Here is a 20097-nt window from a genome sequence, read left to right as displayed (position 1 = left end):
GGATACTTTTATACATGTTAGGCAAAGCTTATATAGAAAGGATTATCCTTTGAGTAATAGAATATGTGAAATCTATTGGACAAATGTAGTCCCAATTATGGGCAATTCAGAAGCATCTCAACACTGATCTCACCAAACACGATGCCCACATATGTACACACACACACACACACACACACACACACACACACCATTTCTGAACTGCCTATCTCCCTCAAAGAGGGAGATAAAGTAAAATAAAATTTACCTAAGTTGTAAGTATACCAGATATCCTAGGCATTTATGCAGGATGTATAGGGTATAAATGTTTATATTGCATTCCTTTAAATTTTGTTTTCATTAAAGCACCTGTAATTTTGTTGCTTTGAAAGAAAAGTAAGTACTGTAAGGAGATTCAAGAGCCTCCACAACTGGGGCACCTATACTAAAAGACTGGGTGACGAGGATTTGTTAAGAGAAATATTATTCTTTTTATTATTCTAAAGAAACAATGGTATTATTTCCTGAATAAGAGGGCAAGCATCTTATTTCTGAAACTAAGATGCCCGACCTCTTAGTTTTCAACTAAGAGTTGAAAAGAGTCTGGTCTCAATAAAGGAGAATATTTGTAGCTCAGGTTGAAATGCAGAGTCCTTGGTGTTCTCTGAGTTTGGTTGTTTTCTTGCAGATATTTCCTTACCCAAACTAGGTAACATCATCAGTGGTAGGCTGATAACATTACCTCATTTGGGTAATGAAAACATCTGCAAGAAAGCAACCAAGTTTCAGAGAACTCCAAGGACCCTTCACAGTTTAGTCTAGTCTACTTAGTTTAGAAGATGGAAGCACTGTAAGCAGGCATCCTAAAATTATTTTAATGAACAGTGGATTAGTGTGGATTACAGGAATTACTTCTTCATATACTATGAACCTGGCTGCTGACTACACATACCATAGAGTAAACCCAATTGTTCTTTCAATACAATTCCATCCAGTTCACAGGAAATATATTGAGGACAATAGTAATGTTTGGAGAATAGTAGTTATGGCTTCATTATATAAAATAACACATCAAGCTATAAAGTTTTATAATAATTATTTCAAACCCAAATGAAGTAATGTATTGTCTATTTTTTTCCTCAGTGCCCTCCTCACTTCTGAACAAGAGATTAAAGATGCATTTCGCCAGTACGCAGCAACGAAGTTTTGCTATAGGACTGCCCCTGCAAAGCATTTAAAAGTCCAGAAGCTAACTCCTCTCAACACATTCAGAGTATGTACCATAGTTGTATCTAGAGAACCTGACATTACATGAGAACTGAACTGTGGAAAGTCTGGCCTGAGCTTTAGCAAAGCGGCTCTTAGGCTGTCTTCAGTAAAGGTGCTAAATATCAAGATTCCCTAACATCACTTCTTGTTATAATTATTAGCACTTGTGAAATATTATTCAAAAATATAAGTACACCTTCAGCTGAGAACCAATACTGAACTTTAGAGAGAAGGATCAGCATCAAAAATCTGTTTATCCTTTAGGAAGTTTTCATCTTAGCAATGAACATTTGGGGTAACTGTGTGTAAGATTTTACCATGCACATGTATACAAGTTTGCTAGTGTTATTAATTTCCAATTAAGTAAATATTTTAAGAAGGTTTTATGTAAAAAAAAGAGTGACCAGGACTGAGAAGCCTAAACATCTATTCTGGAATTTTCCCATCTTAATACTAAACAAGTGTGCATATAAATATAGATAATATAGGTGTAAATATAGATATTGCAATGATATACCAAAGAGGAAAAAATGAGAGACATGTTCAAGTACAAAACAATATGTGCACATAAAAAAGAATAAACATAATGATAAAAAATAAAATATGATTTGAAATGGATATATAATAGCAACTCAGTTGTCCATAATGAAAATGTATATCAAGAATCAATTTACAGGCAGAGAATGGATAAAGATATGTCATCAATTTTGTTGTATTCCATGATCAATACATTTCAAGGTTTTGATAAAACAATAAATTCCATGTTTTCAAAATTGTGTGAACATCTTTAAATGCTATATAATGCCTCTTCCCCAAATCACATTGAAAACATTTTGAGGCAACTATAGAACAGACCCAAATTATATGCCCTCATTTACTTGGAAGCATTTACCTGGAAGCATCCTGGCAGGACCACCTGAATTCAAATGCATATTTTCATACATTTGTTTGGCTACAGTGCAAATCCAGAGACAGATGCATTTCTTTAAGGAGGGTCTAAGAAGTGTGGTACCATTGGGCTTTGGAATTCAATATGTACATATTCCTGTAATCAACTTGTCATGGTATCCTCTAGATTAGGGGTATCCCACCTTGGCAACTTTAAGACTTGTGGAGTTCAACTTCCAGAATTCCCCAGGCAGCCATTGGATTCTGGGAGTTCTAGTTCACAATTTTAAAGTTGCCAGGGTTGAACATCCCTGCTTTACATTATATATTCCTTGAAAGGTCTCATCCAAGGGCATCTATTGATTTAAGAATCCAAAATCAATATCTGTAAACAAGTTGACCTCAAACTTCTAACAATTTAATTGTGCAGGAAAAGTTATTTCATGGTGAATGAAAGTAGTTTACACTTACTGGAATAATTAAAAACAAAGTAGCAATAGCTTCATTTCAAATCATTGGGGATGGGTTTTAGAAGTTGGCTGAGATTTCCACACCAGAAGCCAATTTGCTTTCCAAGGATGGCCATTTCTCTTCAAAGAATTAAGACTTCTGTTTCAAGTTAATGAATTATTTGCTGTTTTCTGTTCTCAGTATCGGTTAGAGACTTTCACTGAAAGTAGAGACACACACTTGGCTAGTGAATGCTATTATGGTGAGTAATGGGGGAATGAGGGGAAATTTCCAGAATGATCCCTTTGCAAGAGATCACCACTTTGAACTTTTCAAGATACTAATCCAAATAGTCATACTATTGGTTACACTCTAATATTTACATTTAATGGAACCAGGGCAAAGCACAGGTAGTCCTCAACTTACAATCATTTGTTTAGTGACCCTTCAAAGTTACATTGGTTTTGAAAAAAGTCATTTATGATGGTTTTTTACATGACCATTGCAGCATCTCTGTGGTCACATGATCAAATTTTGGATGCTTGCCAACTGGCATGTATGGTTACAGTGTTCTGGGGTAATTTGATAACTTTTTGCAAATTTCTAACAAGAAAAGTCAATGGGGAAGCCAAATTCACTTAACAACTGTATTACTAAGTTAACAACAACAGAGATTCATTTAACAATTGTGGCAAGAAAGGTTGTAAAATGCGGCAAAGTTCACTTAACAATTGCCTCACTTAGCAATAGATTGTTGCTCAGTTTTGGTGCTCAGTTTTGGTTATAAGTCAAGGACTACCTTTAGTAGACGAGCCCAAAACATTCTCTCTATCTCTGTCTGTCTGTTTGTCTGTCTGTCTGTCTGTCTCTCTCTCTCTCTCTCTGCCTCTCTCTCTGTCTCTCTCTGCATGTAAAAAATTAGTAGGATTATTCATTGTGCATTAATATTTTCTCCCATCATATTAAAATTTATTTTTTAGAAAGGGCTTCTGACATCAAGCTAAGGCTTCGAGGCACTCCAGTTGGTACAGGCTGAGTTAAAAAGTTGGACTGGAATTAGAGCAAGCCTGTTTCAACTATCAAGGTCACAGGCCGACTTTCTTTTCATACCCAACTTAATTGAAGAATTGACTTATTTATTGTGAAGAGGTCTTGAGGGTGAAAAATAGAAAAAGAAAAATGCAGTTTAGGAAAACTGCCACAGTTTTTAGGCATTTTCCAACTGACAAACAATATACAATTTTACTTTCATTTCTATCAGCAGAGGTGTTAGTTTCTGAGTAATTACAGACATGTACATACTTTAAAGGAGAATATTTGCAGCTCAGGGTTCAAAAGGAAGGGTCCTTAGTGGCCTCTGAGCTTGGTTATTTTCAGTGCTAGTCCTTATAATCAGGGGGTGGGATCTGACAGGTGTAACTACCGGTTCGGTAATTTTACATCATACCCCAAATATCCTGAAGTTGTTGAAGGGATCCTGGGAACATTTACTTTATTTATGTTTATATATCAAGTTTAGAGACTGCTCATCTCCCTCATAGAGTGACTCTGGACCAGTGGTTCCCAAAGTGGGTGGTACCGCCCCCTGGGGGTGGTGGGATGCCTTAGGGGGGGCGGTAAGAGGCAAGGGGGCCGGCAGGGGGTGCTAAGAGGTGGCAGGGGGTGGTGGAGGTGGGCTTCTCGCAGGGCACAATTCAGGGGTGAGATTTTACCAGTTTGCAAGAACTGTTGTTTCCGTTCCACTAGGTTGAAGAACCGGCCAAAAGGGCCTCTGGCCAGCCCTGCCCCCTCCTCCATTTTCTGCTGTCAGTCCTTATTGTGCATGCATGACATTGCGCACATGCGCAACAATCGCTGACAGCATTTCCTGCCCACCCTGCCCAGGCACTCTTTATGTAGTGCATGTGTGCTCCTTTTCCATTTTCCCACCTGCCATTGCTACCAGCACCAGCCAACCAGCCTGCCCGCCCTGCCTTCCTACCACCATCTAATCTAGGTGAGTTACACTCTATAAGCCCACTCCAGCTTTCCTCCACTTTCCCGACATGCCTGCCTTGAATGCAGTGGTAGCGGGAGTGGAGGAAAGCCAGAGCGGGTTTGCTCTCCTTTTCAAATGTCTCGCTGCTGCTGCGTTCAAAGCAAGGCCCCGCAGGTGCCATTGAGCCCCTTGCATTGGAATGGGGTGCCATTGAGCCCCTTGCATTGGAATGTGCAACAGTCAATTGGATGAACCTGCAGGGCCTCTCCTCGAATGCAAAGGCAGCAGGATGTTTGAAACGGAGAGCAAAGCCACTTCGGCTTTCCTCTGCTTTTCCGACGTACCTTCTGGATTTTCTCCACTTTCCCGACATGCCTGCCTTGAACACAGCAGCGGCGGGATGTTTGAAAAGGGGAGGAAAGCCAGAGTGGCTTTGCTCTCCTTTTTAAACATCCCACCACAGCTGCGTTTGAAGCGAGGCCCCACAGGCTCACCTCATTAAACCTCTTGCATTGGAGCGTGCAGCAGTCAATGGGGTGAACATGAGAGAGGGAAAGAGGGAGAGAAAGAAAAGAAAGAGAAAAGAGACAGAAAGAAAATGGGACAGACAAAGAAAGAGGGTGGGGAATGGAAGGAAGGGACAGAAAAAAAAAAAGAAATAAAGAGGAGGGAGGGAGGGAGGGAGGGAGGAAAAAGTGAATGAGATATCGAGTCCAACCAGCTGGGTTAGAAGGGTGTGTGTGTGTGTGTGTGTGTGTGTGTGTGTGTCTGTGTGCGCATGGCTATCAAAACTCCAAAAGCAGGCCAAGTAGTTCTGGGAAGGCCAGTCATAAACTAGAACACTTGCTAAGCAACCTGCCATTAAGTGAGGACCACTTGTATTTGGTTTGCCAGTCACCAAACCATGCCCACCTAGTCACGTGACCAGCAAGCCACGCTCACCCAGTCATGTGACCAGCAGGCCACGCCTACCCAGTCACGTGACCAGCAGGCCATGCCCTCAAATTAGGCCACGTCCACAGAAATTTGAATCCCGTCCCTGGTGGGGGGCACTGAGGATGAGTTTGTAGCACTAAGGGGGCGGTGGACTGAAAAAGTTTGGGAACCACTGCTCTGGACAGTGTTTTTTTAAAATGTGTTTTTAAAAATTGCTACATTACTCATACATGGTACATTGTTCAATGTTTCTTTTAAAAATATCTGTACTGCTTAATGGAACACTATTAAAAGAGTATATATCATCAGTTGTAGCTATGTCTACTTTGAGGCCAAGATACATAAAGGAATGCAATTCACAATCATGCTGTATTGTCATTTAGTTTCTGATTGACTGTGTGTCTTCCAGGTGGATTTGTGGACTCGGCTGATGTTGCATCCCCGCCCACCCCCTGGGAAATCTCCGTGGATCCACCTCCCTTGTTTACAGACTGTGAAATGCATATCCCAATGCCCCACTCATACTCCCTGGGGGTAAAACGAATATTTCTTACTCTTCTTAGAGTTACAGGTTTATGCTGTTTTTCTAGTGTGTTCAATAAGGCAACCATGTCAGATTTGTGAATACATCGTCCATCAGAACAATGTTTTTTTTCAAACATGGCAACTTAAATCTAACTAGTAGTAAATCCTAGTAAATTCCGAGTAAAGTAAGCAGCTACAAGTTCTAAATGTTAACTTTTGAACTCTTGTACAAATTGTAAAATGAATCATATGAACCATATCACATTTCATTGCTATTAATAGCCTTGAGGGATTCAATTAGTATGTAATGCCTGGGATTTTAAGTAGAAATTGTGATTTTTTCCGTAGGAAAATTAATACTCAGTTCAAGGGACAATTGCTTTCTGCAATCATTTTGGGAGATTTTTTTACATTTGTAGAGATATCCACAAGACTCCCATAGAGCATTTGATATTTGGAAATACATAGTTTGGAGGAAGCCTAAGGCATGATAAAATGGATTAACCATATGGATGTCAAAGGAAAAAAATATGGAAAGGAATCTGTTGTCTTCTTGATGAGGTCTATTGTTATTTTAAGAAAAATTATAAAAATTGATTCTTGGGCATATTAATTCTCAAGTCAAGTAGGATTATCCTGTCAACAGAGTCTTTATAATGATTTCCTTACATATCTTTTGCTTTGCTTTCAGAATTGTCAGAACTGCAAAGGGCATGGTGCAACTACATGCCAATCATGTAAAGGAAAAGGCACAGTAAGTCAGCACAAGAAACATTACAATATTCCTGTCAGGTATCAGTGCTTCCTTTTGTGCAGAAATTGTGAGTAGAAGGAATACATGTGTCAGGTTTCCAAGTGATGCAAGGTACTCCATGCAATCTATATATACAGTATATAGGTGGCAGCCAGGATCAATGCAGCGTGGGGCAAATGGAAGTCCGTCACGGGCGTCCTCTGTGACAAGAAGATGCCGATGCGCCTGAAGGCGAAAATCTATAACTCTGTGGTGCGCCCCGTGGCCATATACGGCGCAGAGTGCTGGCCGACGACCAAAGAAGTCGAAAGCAGACTCCAGATAATGGAGATGCGAATGCTCCGATGGTCGGTAGGCCTCACCCTACTCGATCGCGTCAGGAACGAAGAAGTGCGTAGACGGTTCAACGTCGTGCCCATCCCCACGGTCATGAGGCAGTCCCGGCTACGATGGTTCGGCCACGTGAGCCGCGCCAAGGAAGAATCCATCATCAAATCTGTAATGAAGATGACTGTCGGAGGAGCGAGACCGCGTGGTAGACCTAAACAACGCTGGATGGACACGATCAAGGCTGATCTAGAGATCGCGAAGGCAGACCCGACACACGTGGCAGACAGAGAGGCGTGGAAGCAGTACTCAAGGACATTGGCGGACCTAGCCCGAGCGCGAGACAAACGCTGAAGAAAAAGAAGAAGAAGAAGAAGAATATCTGATTAACAAACATTTTGGATAATTTCCTTGCTGATAGTAGGCCTGGATATGCAACAGAATGAGCTTGTTTGGAAAATAAATCCACAACTGTCCAAATGACTGTATTCCCCAACTCTCAGATAAATCTACTCTAAAATCCATTCTTATCTCCTCCCATAGTCAGGATTTTGTTGTGAGATCCAGAATAATGTCAGCTTTCTAAGTGATAAAATCTATTTAAAAAGAAATGAGTAAAGTCCATCTTCCAAGACAAATTCTTTTATTTAGGTAAGCATCAAATTGGCAAAGTCTGTTGTATTCCGGATCTGACATAAACCAGAATTACACTACATAATATTGGAAAGTAGAAACAGCCTCCAAAAGTCACATTCCCCAATAGTAGTAAATCAACGTTGCCTGGTGTCATCAATCTCCACCTCCAGGTCTCGGCAGGGACCCCTTCTGTTCCCATGGGAAGGAAAAGTCACTTAGCCAAACAATCCTCACTATCTAACCACTCCTCCTACCTTAGGAATGTGGGGAGCCCGAAACCCTCCCCCCTGTAACCAACAAAGAGAAAGAAAAGGAATATAAGATTAAGATATAGGGCTAAATAAAATTTCGGGCTTGACAACATGACCATCCCAAACCCAGGAAAATAGGTGATACAAATACAGATGGTCCTCAACTTATGACCAGAATTATTCCCCAAATTTCCATTGTTAAGTTGTTAAGTGAGTTTTGCCCCATTTTATGACCTTTCTTGCCACAGTTTTTAAGTGAAGCACTGCAATTATTAAGAGGGTTGTTGAGTGAATCTGGCTTCCCCATTGACTTTACTTGTCAGAAGATCTCAAGTGACACATGTGGGATACTGCAACCATCAAAAATACATGCCAGTCGCCAAGTTGCCAAGCATCTGAATTTTGTTCACATGAACGCTGCAGTGGTCATAAGCATGAAAAATAGTTGTCTTACTTTTTCAGTGCTGTTGTAACTTTGAATGGTCACTAAATACATGGTTTGTATGTCAAGGACTACCTGTAACCAGGCAATTTGACTCTGTTTGGATGGTTGTGTTTCAGCTTCAAGAGACCTGGTCTTTCATTCATGGAGGGGAGGGGCAAACTGCAGTATGTATTCCATATCTATAGGAAATAAAAACTTTTTGCAAATTTGGCTGTTAACTTTAGATCAAATGCAAATCATGAAGGATTTTAAAGGTGATAGCCAGCACCTTGTAATGAGTTACAGTGGTCAGACAGTATTTTCTTGAAAAAATAGAAGACAACCTGAAATACGGACAAATCTGAAAGAGGTGGATAATGATTTTAAAAAACCCTAATTGTTTGTGGCTATAATATTGGTTTACAAAGGAAAATTTGAGAGCAAAATCAAGAAAATTTAGGAAAACATATATTCTAATGAAAATATCTAAAATGAAAATGAGTAAATTTATTGTAAAAAGACAACGCAATTTTCATATATTTCACATATATTTGAAAGACTGTCCTAATGGCACTATTTATATGGTAAATAACCCAAAGTAAAGGACTAAAGAGAGTATCTGAAAAATAAATGTAAAGGATAGGTTTCTTATTAAAAGACTGTCCTTTATAATAAAAGATGCATGTGCACTGAATCGTAAAACCAGCTTATCTCTCAAAGCAGAGCATTGTTCCCTGTTGAGCGGAGAGGTTGGCTTCTTGGCTACCTTTCTGAGAAGCCCTAAAATACTCATTTCAAGACAGCTTTTCTTTTTGGTATTCTTGATGCTGATTTGAATGTCACTGGTCTTATCTCAGGGTTGATAACTTTTATTGTAGACCACCAAAAATAATGTAGAACTTAGCCACTTGTTGTTGATGAGGTCATTGTTCTCATAAAAATAAATTTAAATTATACTGTGTTTCTTCAAATATAGAAAAAGTGTTCAGCTTGTAATCAGACTGGGTTCAATTCATCTGACTACAGTCCCTGCTCATGGTGTTCAGGCACAGGAAAAAAGCGGTAAGCTTTCTTCAATCCAAACTTCATATCTATTCTTATAATAGTTTTTATTGTAAGTTTTTATTGGGTTGTCATACCTCATCTAGGTCCTTCAGAAAAGATAAGGGTGTATAGATATAGATAGATATGGGTATAGGGTATGAATATAGGTATAAGGGACAAGGTGGCTCAATGGCTAAGACGCTGAGCTTTTCGATCAGAAAAGTTGGCAGTTTGATGGTTCAAATTCCTAGCACTGCATCACAGAGTGAGCTCCCTTTACTCATCCCAGCTTCTGCCAGCCTACCAGTTCTAAAACATGTAAAAATGCAAGTAGAATAATAGGGACCACAGCATTCTGTGCACCTTCAGCGTTTAGATATGGCCATGGAGATGTCTTCGGACAGCGCCGGCTCTTCAGCTTTGTAATGGAGATGAGCACCACTCCCTAGAGCCAGAAACGACTAGCACATATGTGCAAGTGGAACCTTTACCTTTATCTATAGATATAGATATATATATATATAGAGAGAGAACAAATGAAAATATGCAACATCATCAAGAGAGTAAAAGAATTGAAACTGAAATGGAAATGGGCTGGTCATAGAGCAAGAACTGATAGTAGGTGGACCCAGGCAGTCATAAAATGGATCCCACTTGATGAAAAGCATCCACAAAAGAGACTTACTATAACAAGATGTGGTGATGACATCAGCAAGTATTGTGGACACAATTAGCAAAAGAAAGCTCAGGACCGTATTGCTTGGAAATATGTGGGAGAGGCCCTTATCCTGCAGTTGATAGATGATGACTATAAGGATGAGAATGAGATATAGATATATAGATATATATGATCTAACATTCAGGATTTCTCCTCATTCACTGTCCCCTTGAAAATAGATCACTTGCAGTAATATTCCTTCAGTGAAATGTGAATCTAATCAGTGGACTAGGAAGAATAGTATCTTTCTTTTCCTCCTTTAGTTCAGTGATGTTTGATTCTTAGAGATTGCCAGGGCAAATCCCTTCATGATTTTTGGCATGGTTTTTGAGAAGTGTCTTGCCATTGCCTCTTTCCTAGAATAGGCCCTGATCACAAGCAGATCAAATGGCCTTTGCACCTTTGCTGCTGTTGCTGTATTACTTTGGTTTGGGAAAATGGAATGATTATATCATTTTCTAGTAAAACTGATTCACAAGAGGGCTAACTTTCACCTGGGGAATTTGCTGGACCAATATGGCAGCTGCATGAGGAAATAGACAGCAGGAGTTGAAATCAAACCATCTGTAGGCATTTTTTTTAAAGGCTCATTTAAAAGCCACAGATGGAAAAAGCTTTAAATTTAGCAGAAAATATTTCTTTCTGATTCAGAAGTATAGATAATACAAAATTTTACAAACAGGATTGTATGAACCCAGCATATGTGCCATATTTATCAGGTTCTTTGGCAGCTATCTAAAATAGAAAGTGTTTCTTTCTTATTAAAGAATTATTTTTGATAAGATGATTGAAAAAAGTGATAGGGTTACAAGAATTTAAATAACTGAATTAAATCTCATTTACAACTCATAAGTCCTGATTAGAGATTTTCATTTTATTTCTAATAGAAAATAAGCTGAGTCTTTATATTTATAACAAAAAGGTATAATGTTCATAGTTTTGTTAGTAATGCTAAGCTTTAGTTATTTCTTATATTTTGCAGTATTTTTAAGTTATCTTCTGCATCTATCAGTATTTACCACACTTTATATTTTACATTGTATCTTTTCTCTTCTATATAGCCATATTATTTAATGATATTAGATGTTTGTGATAGTGATAGATAGAGAACAATACCTTTAATTTTGGCACTTTTATATTCTAAATTGATGTATTTACTGATGGCAAATTTAGTTTTGTATTGATCTAGACTACTCTGTAAGTGAAATAAAATTATGGTGATGATGAGAAAGTTGATAAATAATTTACTGTTTACCAAGAGAGGAAAACTTACAATATCATAGGGTCTAATTTAAACATTGATCTCTCTTTCACAGTTGCTTCAGTTGCCGTGGCAATGGGCGGCTCATGTGTTACCGTTGCGATTGGAAAGGCATATTGCTATATCATACTGAACTTTCAATCACATGGTAAGATATAAAGCAAAAAAAAAAATGTTGTCTCTTTGGTCATCTGGAGGAAAAAGTACATCTAAGAAGGCCTATAAGGGCCATATGTCTCTTCTTTGTCCTAATAATATATTCCCCAGTATGACCAACCCCATCATGGATTCTTGGGTGCATAAGATTTTGGATTACACATATTTTGCCAGAGTGTAGAAGCAAAACTATTTCATAAGCTCTTATATATGTACTTTGTCCCTTCATCTAAGTGTTATTTATTTGAAAATTATTAAGATTAAATCACAAAGCTTCTGATCTCTGGGCTACACGGTGGGCATGATAAGTGTCTTCCAATAATTGTGGGGCTGTCATAGAGAAGAGGGGACTTACTTATTTTCCAAAGCAACTGAGGGCAGACAAGTAATGGATGAATGCCTGTTAATGAGAGATCCAAACTAGAAGTAAGGAAACATTTTCTGAACAATTAATCAGAGGAATAGTTTGCCTCCAGGAATTGTGGGTGCTTCATCACTGGAAGTTTTCAAAAATAGATTGGACAACCATGTGACTGGGATGATATAAGGTCTCCTACCTTAACCAGAGGGGTGGACTAGAAGACCTTTGAGGTCCCTTCCAGCCCTATGATTCTATGTTCTAATAAACCATTTTTTATTTAATACAGAGTACTTTGCACATGTAATTTGCTACTAGGAAAGATCCCAATTTATTAATGACTTGGAATAAGGCCAGGGGTGGGATTCTACCTGGTCAGACCTATTCTATAGAACTGGTTGTTATGATTCTGCACTGTTTGGAGAACTGGCAAATCACGCCACTGGCTGGCCCCTCCCCTCCTCATCCTGCCCACTCATTTCTTAACTGGCATGCACGCCATCCAACTTGTAACTCTGTAAGTTGCTATTTTAATTTTTTTTCCTGACCATCAGCTGTGCTGACTATTAGCTGTGCCAGGAGATTTAGATTAGCTAGAAAGCAGGAAATCATTGGATTTCTTGCTTTCTAGCTAATCTAAAAGCAGAGCTGAACCTTCCTTAGGACTGAAGCTTCTATTTTTCAGTGCAGATTCAGGTAGCAGATTGCAGAATTATTGATCTCTGAGTGAATCTGTGATTCTGGGAACAACTCAATCTGCCTGCCTGCTTTGCCTGATTTTGGGTAAAAGTGCTCTTTTTATATAAAAATAATCAATATTTACATACATGGTGTGTTTTGAGTTAATTTTGTGAATTTGCTTGCTAACAAATTTTATGTGACAGACTCAGGCAGCAGATTGCAGAATGAATCTCTGAGAATGAATCTCTGAGTGAATCTGTGATTCTGGGAGCCACTCAATCTGCCTGCCTGCTTTGCCTGCTTTTGCTCTTTTTTTAATAAAAAAATCAATATTTACATCAATATTTACAATATTTACTAACAAGCCATGCCCAGCCAGTCAGATGACCACCAAGCCACACCCACAAATTAGGCCATGCCCACAGAACCAGTTGTTAAGAAATTTGAATCCCACTCCTGAGTAAGGCCACTTTAAAACAAATCAAATTATAATGTTAGGATTTCTGTTTAGTGTTCTTTTTGTAAAAAATATCTAAGATAGACTTTGTGGCTTAGTTCTATATGCTCTGATACTTTAGCATCCCTCCTTGAATATGCCTCAGTTGAATTTGGAATATCATTTTTTTCTACATTTACTGACTTTTAATCATTGGAAGAAAAATATATTTAGGTAGTTAACCAAATGTATCGTGGAATGGATTCAAAATGCAAGCTGAATATTTGTTTACTAAATATTATTTACCCAGACATAATCCCCTTGCCCCAATTTTAAATTAACTGAGATTTACTGCTAGTAATTGAATTAAGGGATTACAGCCCAAGAGTGCACTTCTGTCAGACACTTATCTGCAATATGTCTCTATAAAATCTTGAAGATATACATGAGATTAAAGTTGTATCTTATCTTGTCAAACTTAACATGTACTCAGTCAATTTCACCTTTACATTGACATCCTAATGAGCAAATATATTTTTTTATCCTTCGTAGGAAGAACAATATTTTAGAATACACAGCAGACAACAAATCTGAACTTCCAGTTCACCATCTGCAGGAAGTAACTGGAAGAAAAATACTTAGTGATGAATATAACTTGGTAAGATATATACTGCCACAAATATGTATGCAAAGATTAAAGGTGGTCCTTATCCAGCAACCACAATTGAGACTAGCAAGTCGGTTGTTAAGGAAAGTGATTGTTATTGTCAGGGTAGTGATTTAAGAACTGACCAGCTGCTTTGATGATGCAATGATGCACTGAGGTAATGATGGGAATGAATCAGCAAGATTTGGGGGGGGGGTTGTTATCTCTTTAAGAGCCTGTATAATAATAAGAGGCCCTGTTAGGGCATCTCTCTCTCTTGTCATGTGTTCTTCCCTGCTGTAATTTACTGAGTGTTTGACTTCTGCCTATAGTACGTGTATGCATAGTATATATTGTAGATAAAACCACTATTTCTTACAAACCTCTGCTTGCTGTTATTGCTCCTGGGTTCTTTCACATAGTAAAGCTGTGCACATTCTGACAATTATGTGAAACTGCAACAGTGCTTATGCTCTTATTTCAGTTTTCTTTTGCCTTAAAGACCTGCAAAGGTCATAAATGTGAGAATAGGTCCTAAAATTATTTTTCACCACTGTAATGTGAGGATTGGTTGTAAAGTGATTTTTTTTCACCATTCAACTGCAAAGAGTCACTCCAGGTGCTCACTAAACAGGGTAGTTGCTAAATGAAGACTAACTGTATTTATAAAAGAATGCTGGAAGTTAGACCACTCTAGAATGGTAGAACAGAGTGCTAGAGTGCTCTTATTGGTCATTCAATCCTTTGTTCAGCTCAAAAATCTATTAAAGCACCCCAAAAGGGATCGCTCTATCCCATTATAGAGTTTCCCCACACATATGTATAATAGCAAGTCCCCTAGCTCAGCATTCCCAACTCTGACTGGAGTAGACTCCAATGTTTCAGAATTTTTCTAGTCTGGTTGGAAGATGTTGACAATTACATCTGGAAACTTTTGCATGCTCCTGGCCAAAAGCATAGTTTAATTTTGCACACAATGATTTAGACCAGTGTTTCTCAACCTTGGCAGTTTTAAGCTGTATGGACTTCAACTGCCAGAATTCCTCAGCCAACATATGTAAAGGTGCCAAGATTAACAAACACTGATTTAGACTACTCATGTCCTCTGTACAAAAAGATAAGACAACCACAGCTACATTTTTAAAAATTTTTAGTGATGGATGTATGCTTTTTTGGTATACAATTCCAACCATTTATTGAGAGAAAGTTGACAGTTTTATGAAGTCACGTTGTACAGTAGGTCAGTCCAAAGTGCTAAATAATCTAACAAAAAAGAGTATTTTCTGGCCTTTATCTGCATACCAGGTACGTCCCATAATTGAGTTCCCAGAATCAACCATTAAAGACTATTCAAGGACAAGCATTGCTCAGCACAAAATGATGTTTGCTTCAGGTGAGCATCGAATCTTGAAACAGGTGAGTGCCAAAGAGAACAACTATTTTAAAAATGAAACATTATTTTCATTTTTATTCATTATTTTCATGTTCACTTTATTTAAAATCCTTCTTGACTTATTAAGCAGCTCTTTTGTTTTTCCTTCCAATCAGTTTGGAAAACATTTGTACGAGGGGATATTTCAAATTGATGAAGAATTTATCTTAGATTTATCTAAAAATTTATCTTAGATTACTCTGAGTTAGATTACTCTTCCTTTTCCTTTTGCAGGATATTTTGCAATCAGATTAATTTTTTTTTCATTTATCAAAGTGTAGTTTTCTTATCCTTTTTTGTTTTTAACTTCTGCAAAATAATAATAAAGCCAAATCTTACTTTAATAGACCATTAAGAAATAGAGTACTTTAGCCCCCAAATATCCATGTAATCTACCTTTATATTATCTATATCAATTTATGTCGGTTTATATCACTTGCATAATGTACTGATGCAATGACACAAATTACTGCAAATTACATAAATAACAGCATTTGTTTACTTAATAATAAGACACATATAATGGAAAGTGATGGAAATAATGCGGGCTTAGTGAACTATTCAGTTTACTTCATATACAGTGTGTTTTGTCTTTATTTCAGGAGATGTCTGGATGCAAATTTTGTCCATTATATCTAAAATCTGGTAACTCTAACCTTGATCCTTTATAAAAAGATTTCCTTGTCCACCAATAAATAAATCAGTAAAAAGAAAAATAAATAATGTATCATCACCAATATTTTATTCAGAAGGCTTAAAAGCCAAACTAACTTTTGAGGCAAAAGGCTTCCTCTTTAAAAACAAAAACAAAAAATAAAACTTATTTCCATAAAACTTTGATGGGGAATTGGGAGACTTCATCTTTTTCTCATGGCACAGTTGGTCTTAGATAACACAGAAATAATATTTAGTTATTATTTAAGCTCTTTGCTTTAAGTGTAAAGGACACACTTTTAATAGTGCTAAACATCAAGAAATTATTCCTCCAATAAAAGAGAGTAGCTCAGAATTGATATGAGGGGTCCTTGGTGCTCTATGAGCTTGGTTGTTTTCTAGCAAATGCTTGATTACCCAAACTAGATAACATCATTAATGTATCATTGATTTTTATTTTAAATATATTTAAAAGTCACAATCTACAAGTTGGCTTGAATTTTTTTGTGAAAGTTGTTTTCACCTGAAAATATCCCAAAATGTAAATTTTCAAATGTTCTTTGAATTCTTCGGGTCACAGTTTCTAGTGGTATGACCTAAAGATTGTTAAAAAAGGTAAAATAATAGCATACTATTTTTCCTAAGTAATGTCACATTAATTTCTCAATTGTTTTTATACTATACAGACATTTGATATAAACACATTTCCTCACCTCCCCCCCCAAATAGGCACGCTTGTTCCAATATTTTTGGCAGAGTTAATATACATACTTGTGAATCATGTATGGAAATTTGTTGTTCTTTCTTATTTTTGCCTTTATTAAACAACAAGCAAAAAGGAAAGGAGGGAACAATGAGAATTAAAAAACAAAAGAAACTAGAGTGTTCCACCAGCATGTTTTTCTGAGATAATATTTCAAGTGATGTATGTTGCAAAGATTACAAACTGACAATGATTCTAAATTTATAATACTTGCATCCATGAATAGTAAAAGAGCTGCCTGGTTAGGGAACTGACACAACTGATTTCCATCACATGGAAGCAAAATTGGAGGTTGTAGAAATATTCTCTGTCTAGGAATTAGGGATTGTATTCTACCACCCTTCTTTCCACAGGCTTACAAAAGGTTCCCTTGTAATGTGGGAATGATTTCAGCCTGCATTATTTATTGAAAATATTTATATAATTGCCCATCTTATATCAAACTCTGGGTGGCTCCCCATCAACAGTTAAACCAATATCTGTAATAAAACAAAATATCTATGAAACCCATAACCATTGAAAACTGGCATCAAGCTTCCAGATGTGAAGAAGTGGATGGTCAAGGTAGGAAGGGGCCTTGCTGAGATACTTTTTGAAGAACCCCTGAGGAGAACCTTGAGGTTTTCTATTCCATTTTCCATCTTAAAAAAATAAAAACCAAAAACCAAAAAAAAAAAACCCTGGGCTACAAATGGCTTGTTTGTAAGGATTGGCCTCCTCTTCCTTTTCTGTCAGGTTCCCAAAACAAAGAAAGCCACATTGTGAGTCTTCTACACAGATTTGTTTATTATTCCTCACCTATAGACAGATATCTTGCCAAACAAAGCAGGCTACTTGTACCATCGAACATGTCCTGGGAACTATTAGGCAGGAACCATCTTCACCCTCTTTCTTTCACACAAGCTATCTAAACAGCATTGTCTTTTGCTCCTCTGGAATGCACTCCTTTCGCCTGGACAACATTTCATCACACATTTCCACCCTCAATTTTGAGAGTGGAATCTCAGTAGATCTGGGTCTTGGGATAGTGCAATGGCATAAAAATGATGCTGGGATTAACACAGAGCTTGCAAATCATTAGTTCCCTTCCTCTTCTTCCTCCAGCTAGTTATAGGAGGCTAAGGGAATGAAATGGCCTATACCTCACCATGCATATCAGATTCCAATTGTTTTGTGTGTGTTTCCTAAGGAAAAGGAAATATGCAGAGCAGAGCACTCATAAACTGGGCTCATACTTTACTGCTTTTTTATTTCAAGGTATTCTAAACAAGCAATGTCCTCTCAAGTTGATGTTCCAAAGAAAACAAGATGAGTTACAGACAGGTGTCATATGTGCATCAGAATACCATATTGATTGTTTTGACAAAAATAGTCTGCAAACATAAACTCCTTTGATTTTCTCTTAAGAGGAACATTAAAGAGACTCACCTAAATGCCTGTACTGAATGGAAAAAGTATAAGCACTTGGAAAGGAATTCCATAACTTTTAAGCCCCTGTTGGGAAGGGCCTGCCTTTTGCATATCAACCTTAGACAGTCTTAATTGCCAATCTTAAATCTAGTACCTAAATTGTAAAGTTCACATTTGAAGAGGATATAAATGATCTCAGAAATATATAACTCTTTTCTCTTTCTTTTTGCAGAGACAAACGGTTGAGCTGGTGCCACTCACAAAAGTTAAATATGAATGGAAAGGCAAACTTTACTCCTTTTATGTCTTTGGCAATGAGAATAAAGTCTACAGCAAAGACTACCCTGCAAAATGCTGCTGCTCAATCTTGTGAAAAAGAACCAGTTTAGTGGCAGTCCCTTATCAAACTACATAGCTGTTCCCTGCTTTTAATCTCTACAGCATCTCTCTGGATTATTTTTGTGCAGGGACTATGCAGAAAAGGATGTTACTATTTGCTCCATCCAGAGGAATCTCTACATTGTTTTCTCTGTTCAGAAGAATGTGTGGCTAATCCATTAATCAGATGAAAAGTGAAGGAAACTACTAAGTCTAATGTACCTTGAAATAGCATATTTGTATATTTTGCAGTTCAAATATTTAGATACTTTTCATGAGCCCCATTCAGTTGTTTTTCTACCCAGGACGTTCACTGGAGAAGTTGTGTATTCCAATGATGGCTGCTTATCAGTGTTGTGTGTAGGAGGCAAGCTTTACCACTAATAGCTATATAGGCAAACTTCTACATCAGTCAGCATGGTGAGGTCTGCATCTCAGAAATCAATGCATACCATAATATGTACTGTATATCTTTAAAAAAATAGGGCAATTGAATGTTATATTAGCCTTTCCTAATCTGGTCCCTCCAGGGACTGGAGGACTGTACTTCTATACTCTGCAGACTGTATGGCCTTTCCTTTCCCCTCTTTCCAATTGTATTGTAAATTTAAAATCTGAAGTTGATAATCCCTGTATTTTATTAAATGTTCTACTTTTTCAAGATCCCGACTTACCATAAAAAGTCTGCAAAGCTAAGTCGTGCTTAAGGAATTATTTTCTTACGACAGTGCTTTCAGTGTGCAATCATGTCAAAAATCTTCTCTGTATGTTTTCTCTGTTTAAGGCAAAATAGTATTTCAGTCGCAGTACTCTAAAACTAAACAAACTATAAATCACAAAAACCTCTCTATGTCAACAGCAGCTCAGTGAAGAGCTGTGATTTATATCAGAACATTTATTATGGTAAAGCAAACATTTGCCGCTTTTTATTTGTTAGCTCCCATTTATCCCATGAATAAAGTTTTCAGCACTGTTTTGATAAAGTGTGGCATCTTGTTTCTTACTTTTAAAAAATATTATTTGTCTGGTTATTTTTATTTATGCTTTATTATTTTATGGTGCAATAATAGTGTTTTTCCCAAATGTTGCTCCTTTTCAAAAGTAGATAAATAAAAGACAATGTTATCAGAAAGTAACAGGCTGCTTTGTTTTGTTCTATTTATGTTAGAACAAGTTTAAGGATGTGAGCTTAATTGCCTAATCAGGTTTTCAAATGAGAAAAAAAAAACTATGATGACGGTATTAATTCCAGAAAATCATTTGCAGATGGTACCACTTTAAAAAGTATTTTGTGAGTGAGATGAGTGGTGTCCAAATTTGATACAGAAATAATTCAATAAAATAAATACACTCTTTAAATATCCAGCACATTGTAGTGTTTAAAAGTACTTGGGGAAACTCTGGTTTAAGTCTTCATTCTACCATTAAGCTCACTGGATATATTTATCTCAATGTTTAATTTGGTGTACATAGCCTCCTCCCACTCCCCAGTTTAAAATATTCTTTATTCTTAATATTAAAAAAGACAGAATATTTTCCTAAAGGAGAAATGGAGAAAAATCTTTAAAAAGGTAGAAACAGTCTTCCTGCTATAGGAAGCAGCATCCAGCAGATGCCCAAAGTCTTTAGAGATGAATATTTTGTGCCCATTAAGAAATCCAGGCCATCCTATTGATAAACAAGACACCCTCAGCCCAGCTTCCCCAGAAGGGATTAAAAGTAGAAAAAGAAAGATTCCTAAAA

The 20097-nt window shown here is 37.3% G+C and overlaps 1 protein-coding gene across 2 annotated transcripts in view; it reads left to right on the top strand.

Annotated features, from left to right (window-relative positions):
• LOC113451283 (protein SSUH2 homolog) overlaps positions 1-19337 on the top strand; it is a 34378-nt gene extending 15041 nt beyond the window's left edge. For both annotated transcript variants that reach the window (XM_026722655.2, XM_087923718.1), the window contains 9 exons: positions 1123-1252; positions 2788-2848; positions 5910-6034; positions 6717-6779; positions 9394-9479; positions 11496-11588; positions 13624-13729; positions 15023-15133; positions 18209-19337. In XM_026722655.2, the coding sequence (XP_026578440.1) occupies positions 1123-1252; positions 2788-2848; positions 5910-6034; positions 6717-6779; positions 9394-9479; positions 11496-11588; positions 13624-13729; positions 15023-15133; positions 18209-18349 (916 nt within the window). In that variant the 3' untranslated portion in view covers positions 18350-19337. The remainder of the gene's footprint in view (positions 1-1122; positions 1253-2787; positions 2849-5909; positions 6035-6716; positions 6780-9393; positions 9480-11495; positions 11589-13623; positions 13730-15022; positions 15134-18208) is intronic.
• Positions 19338-20097: the final 760 nt, after the last annotated feature.

This window comes from Pseudonaja textilis, chromosome 2 (assembly GCF_049901715.1).
Source record: "Pseudonaja textilis isolate UNSWEBS1 chromosome 2, rPseTex1.2, whole genome shotgun sequence".
NCBI lineage: Eukaryota > Metazoa > Chordata > Lepidosauria > Squamata > Elapidae > Pseudonaja > Pseudonaja textilis.
The sequence above is the reverse complement of the archived record's forward strand: the minus strand, read 5'-3'. Positions and strand labels throughout refer to the sequence as shown.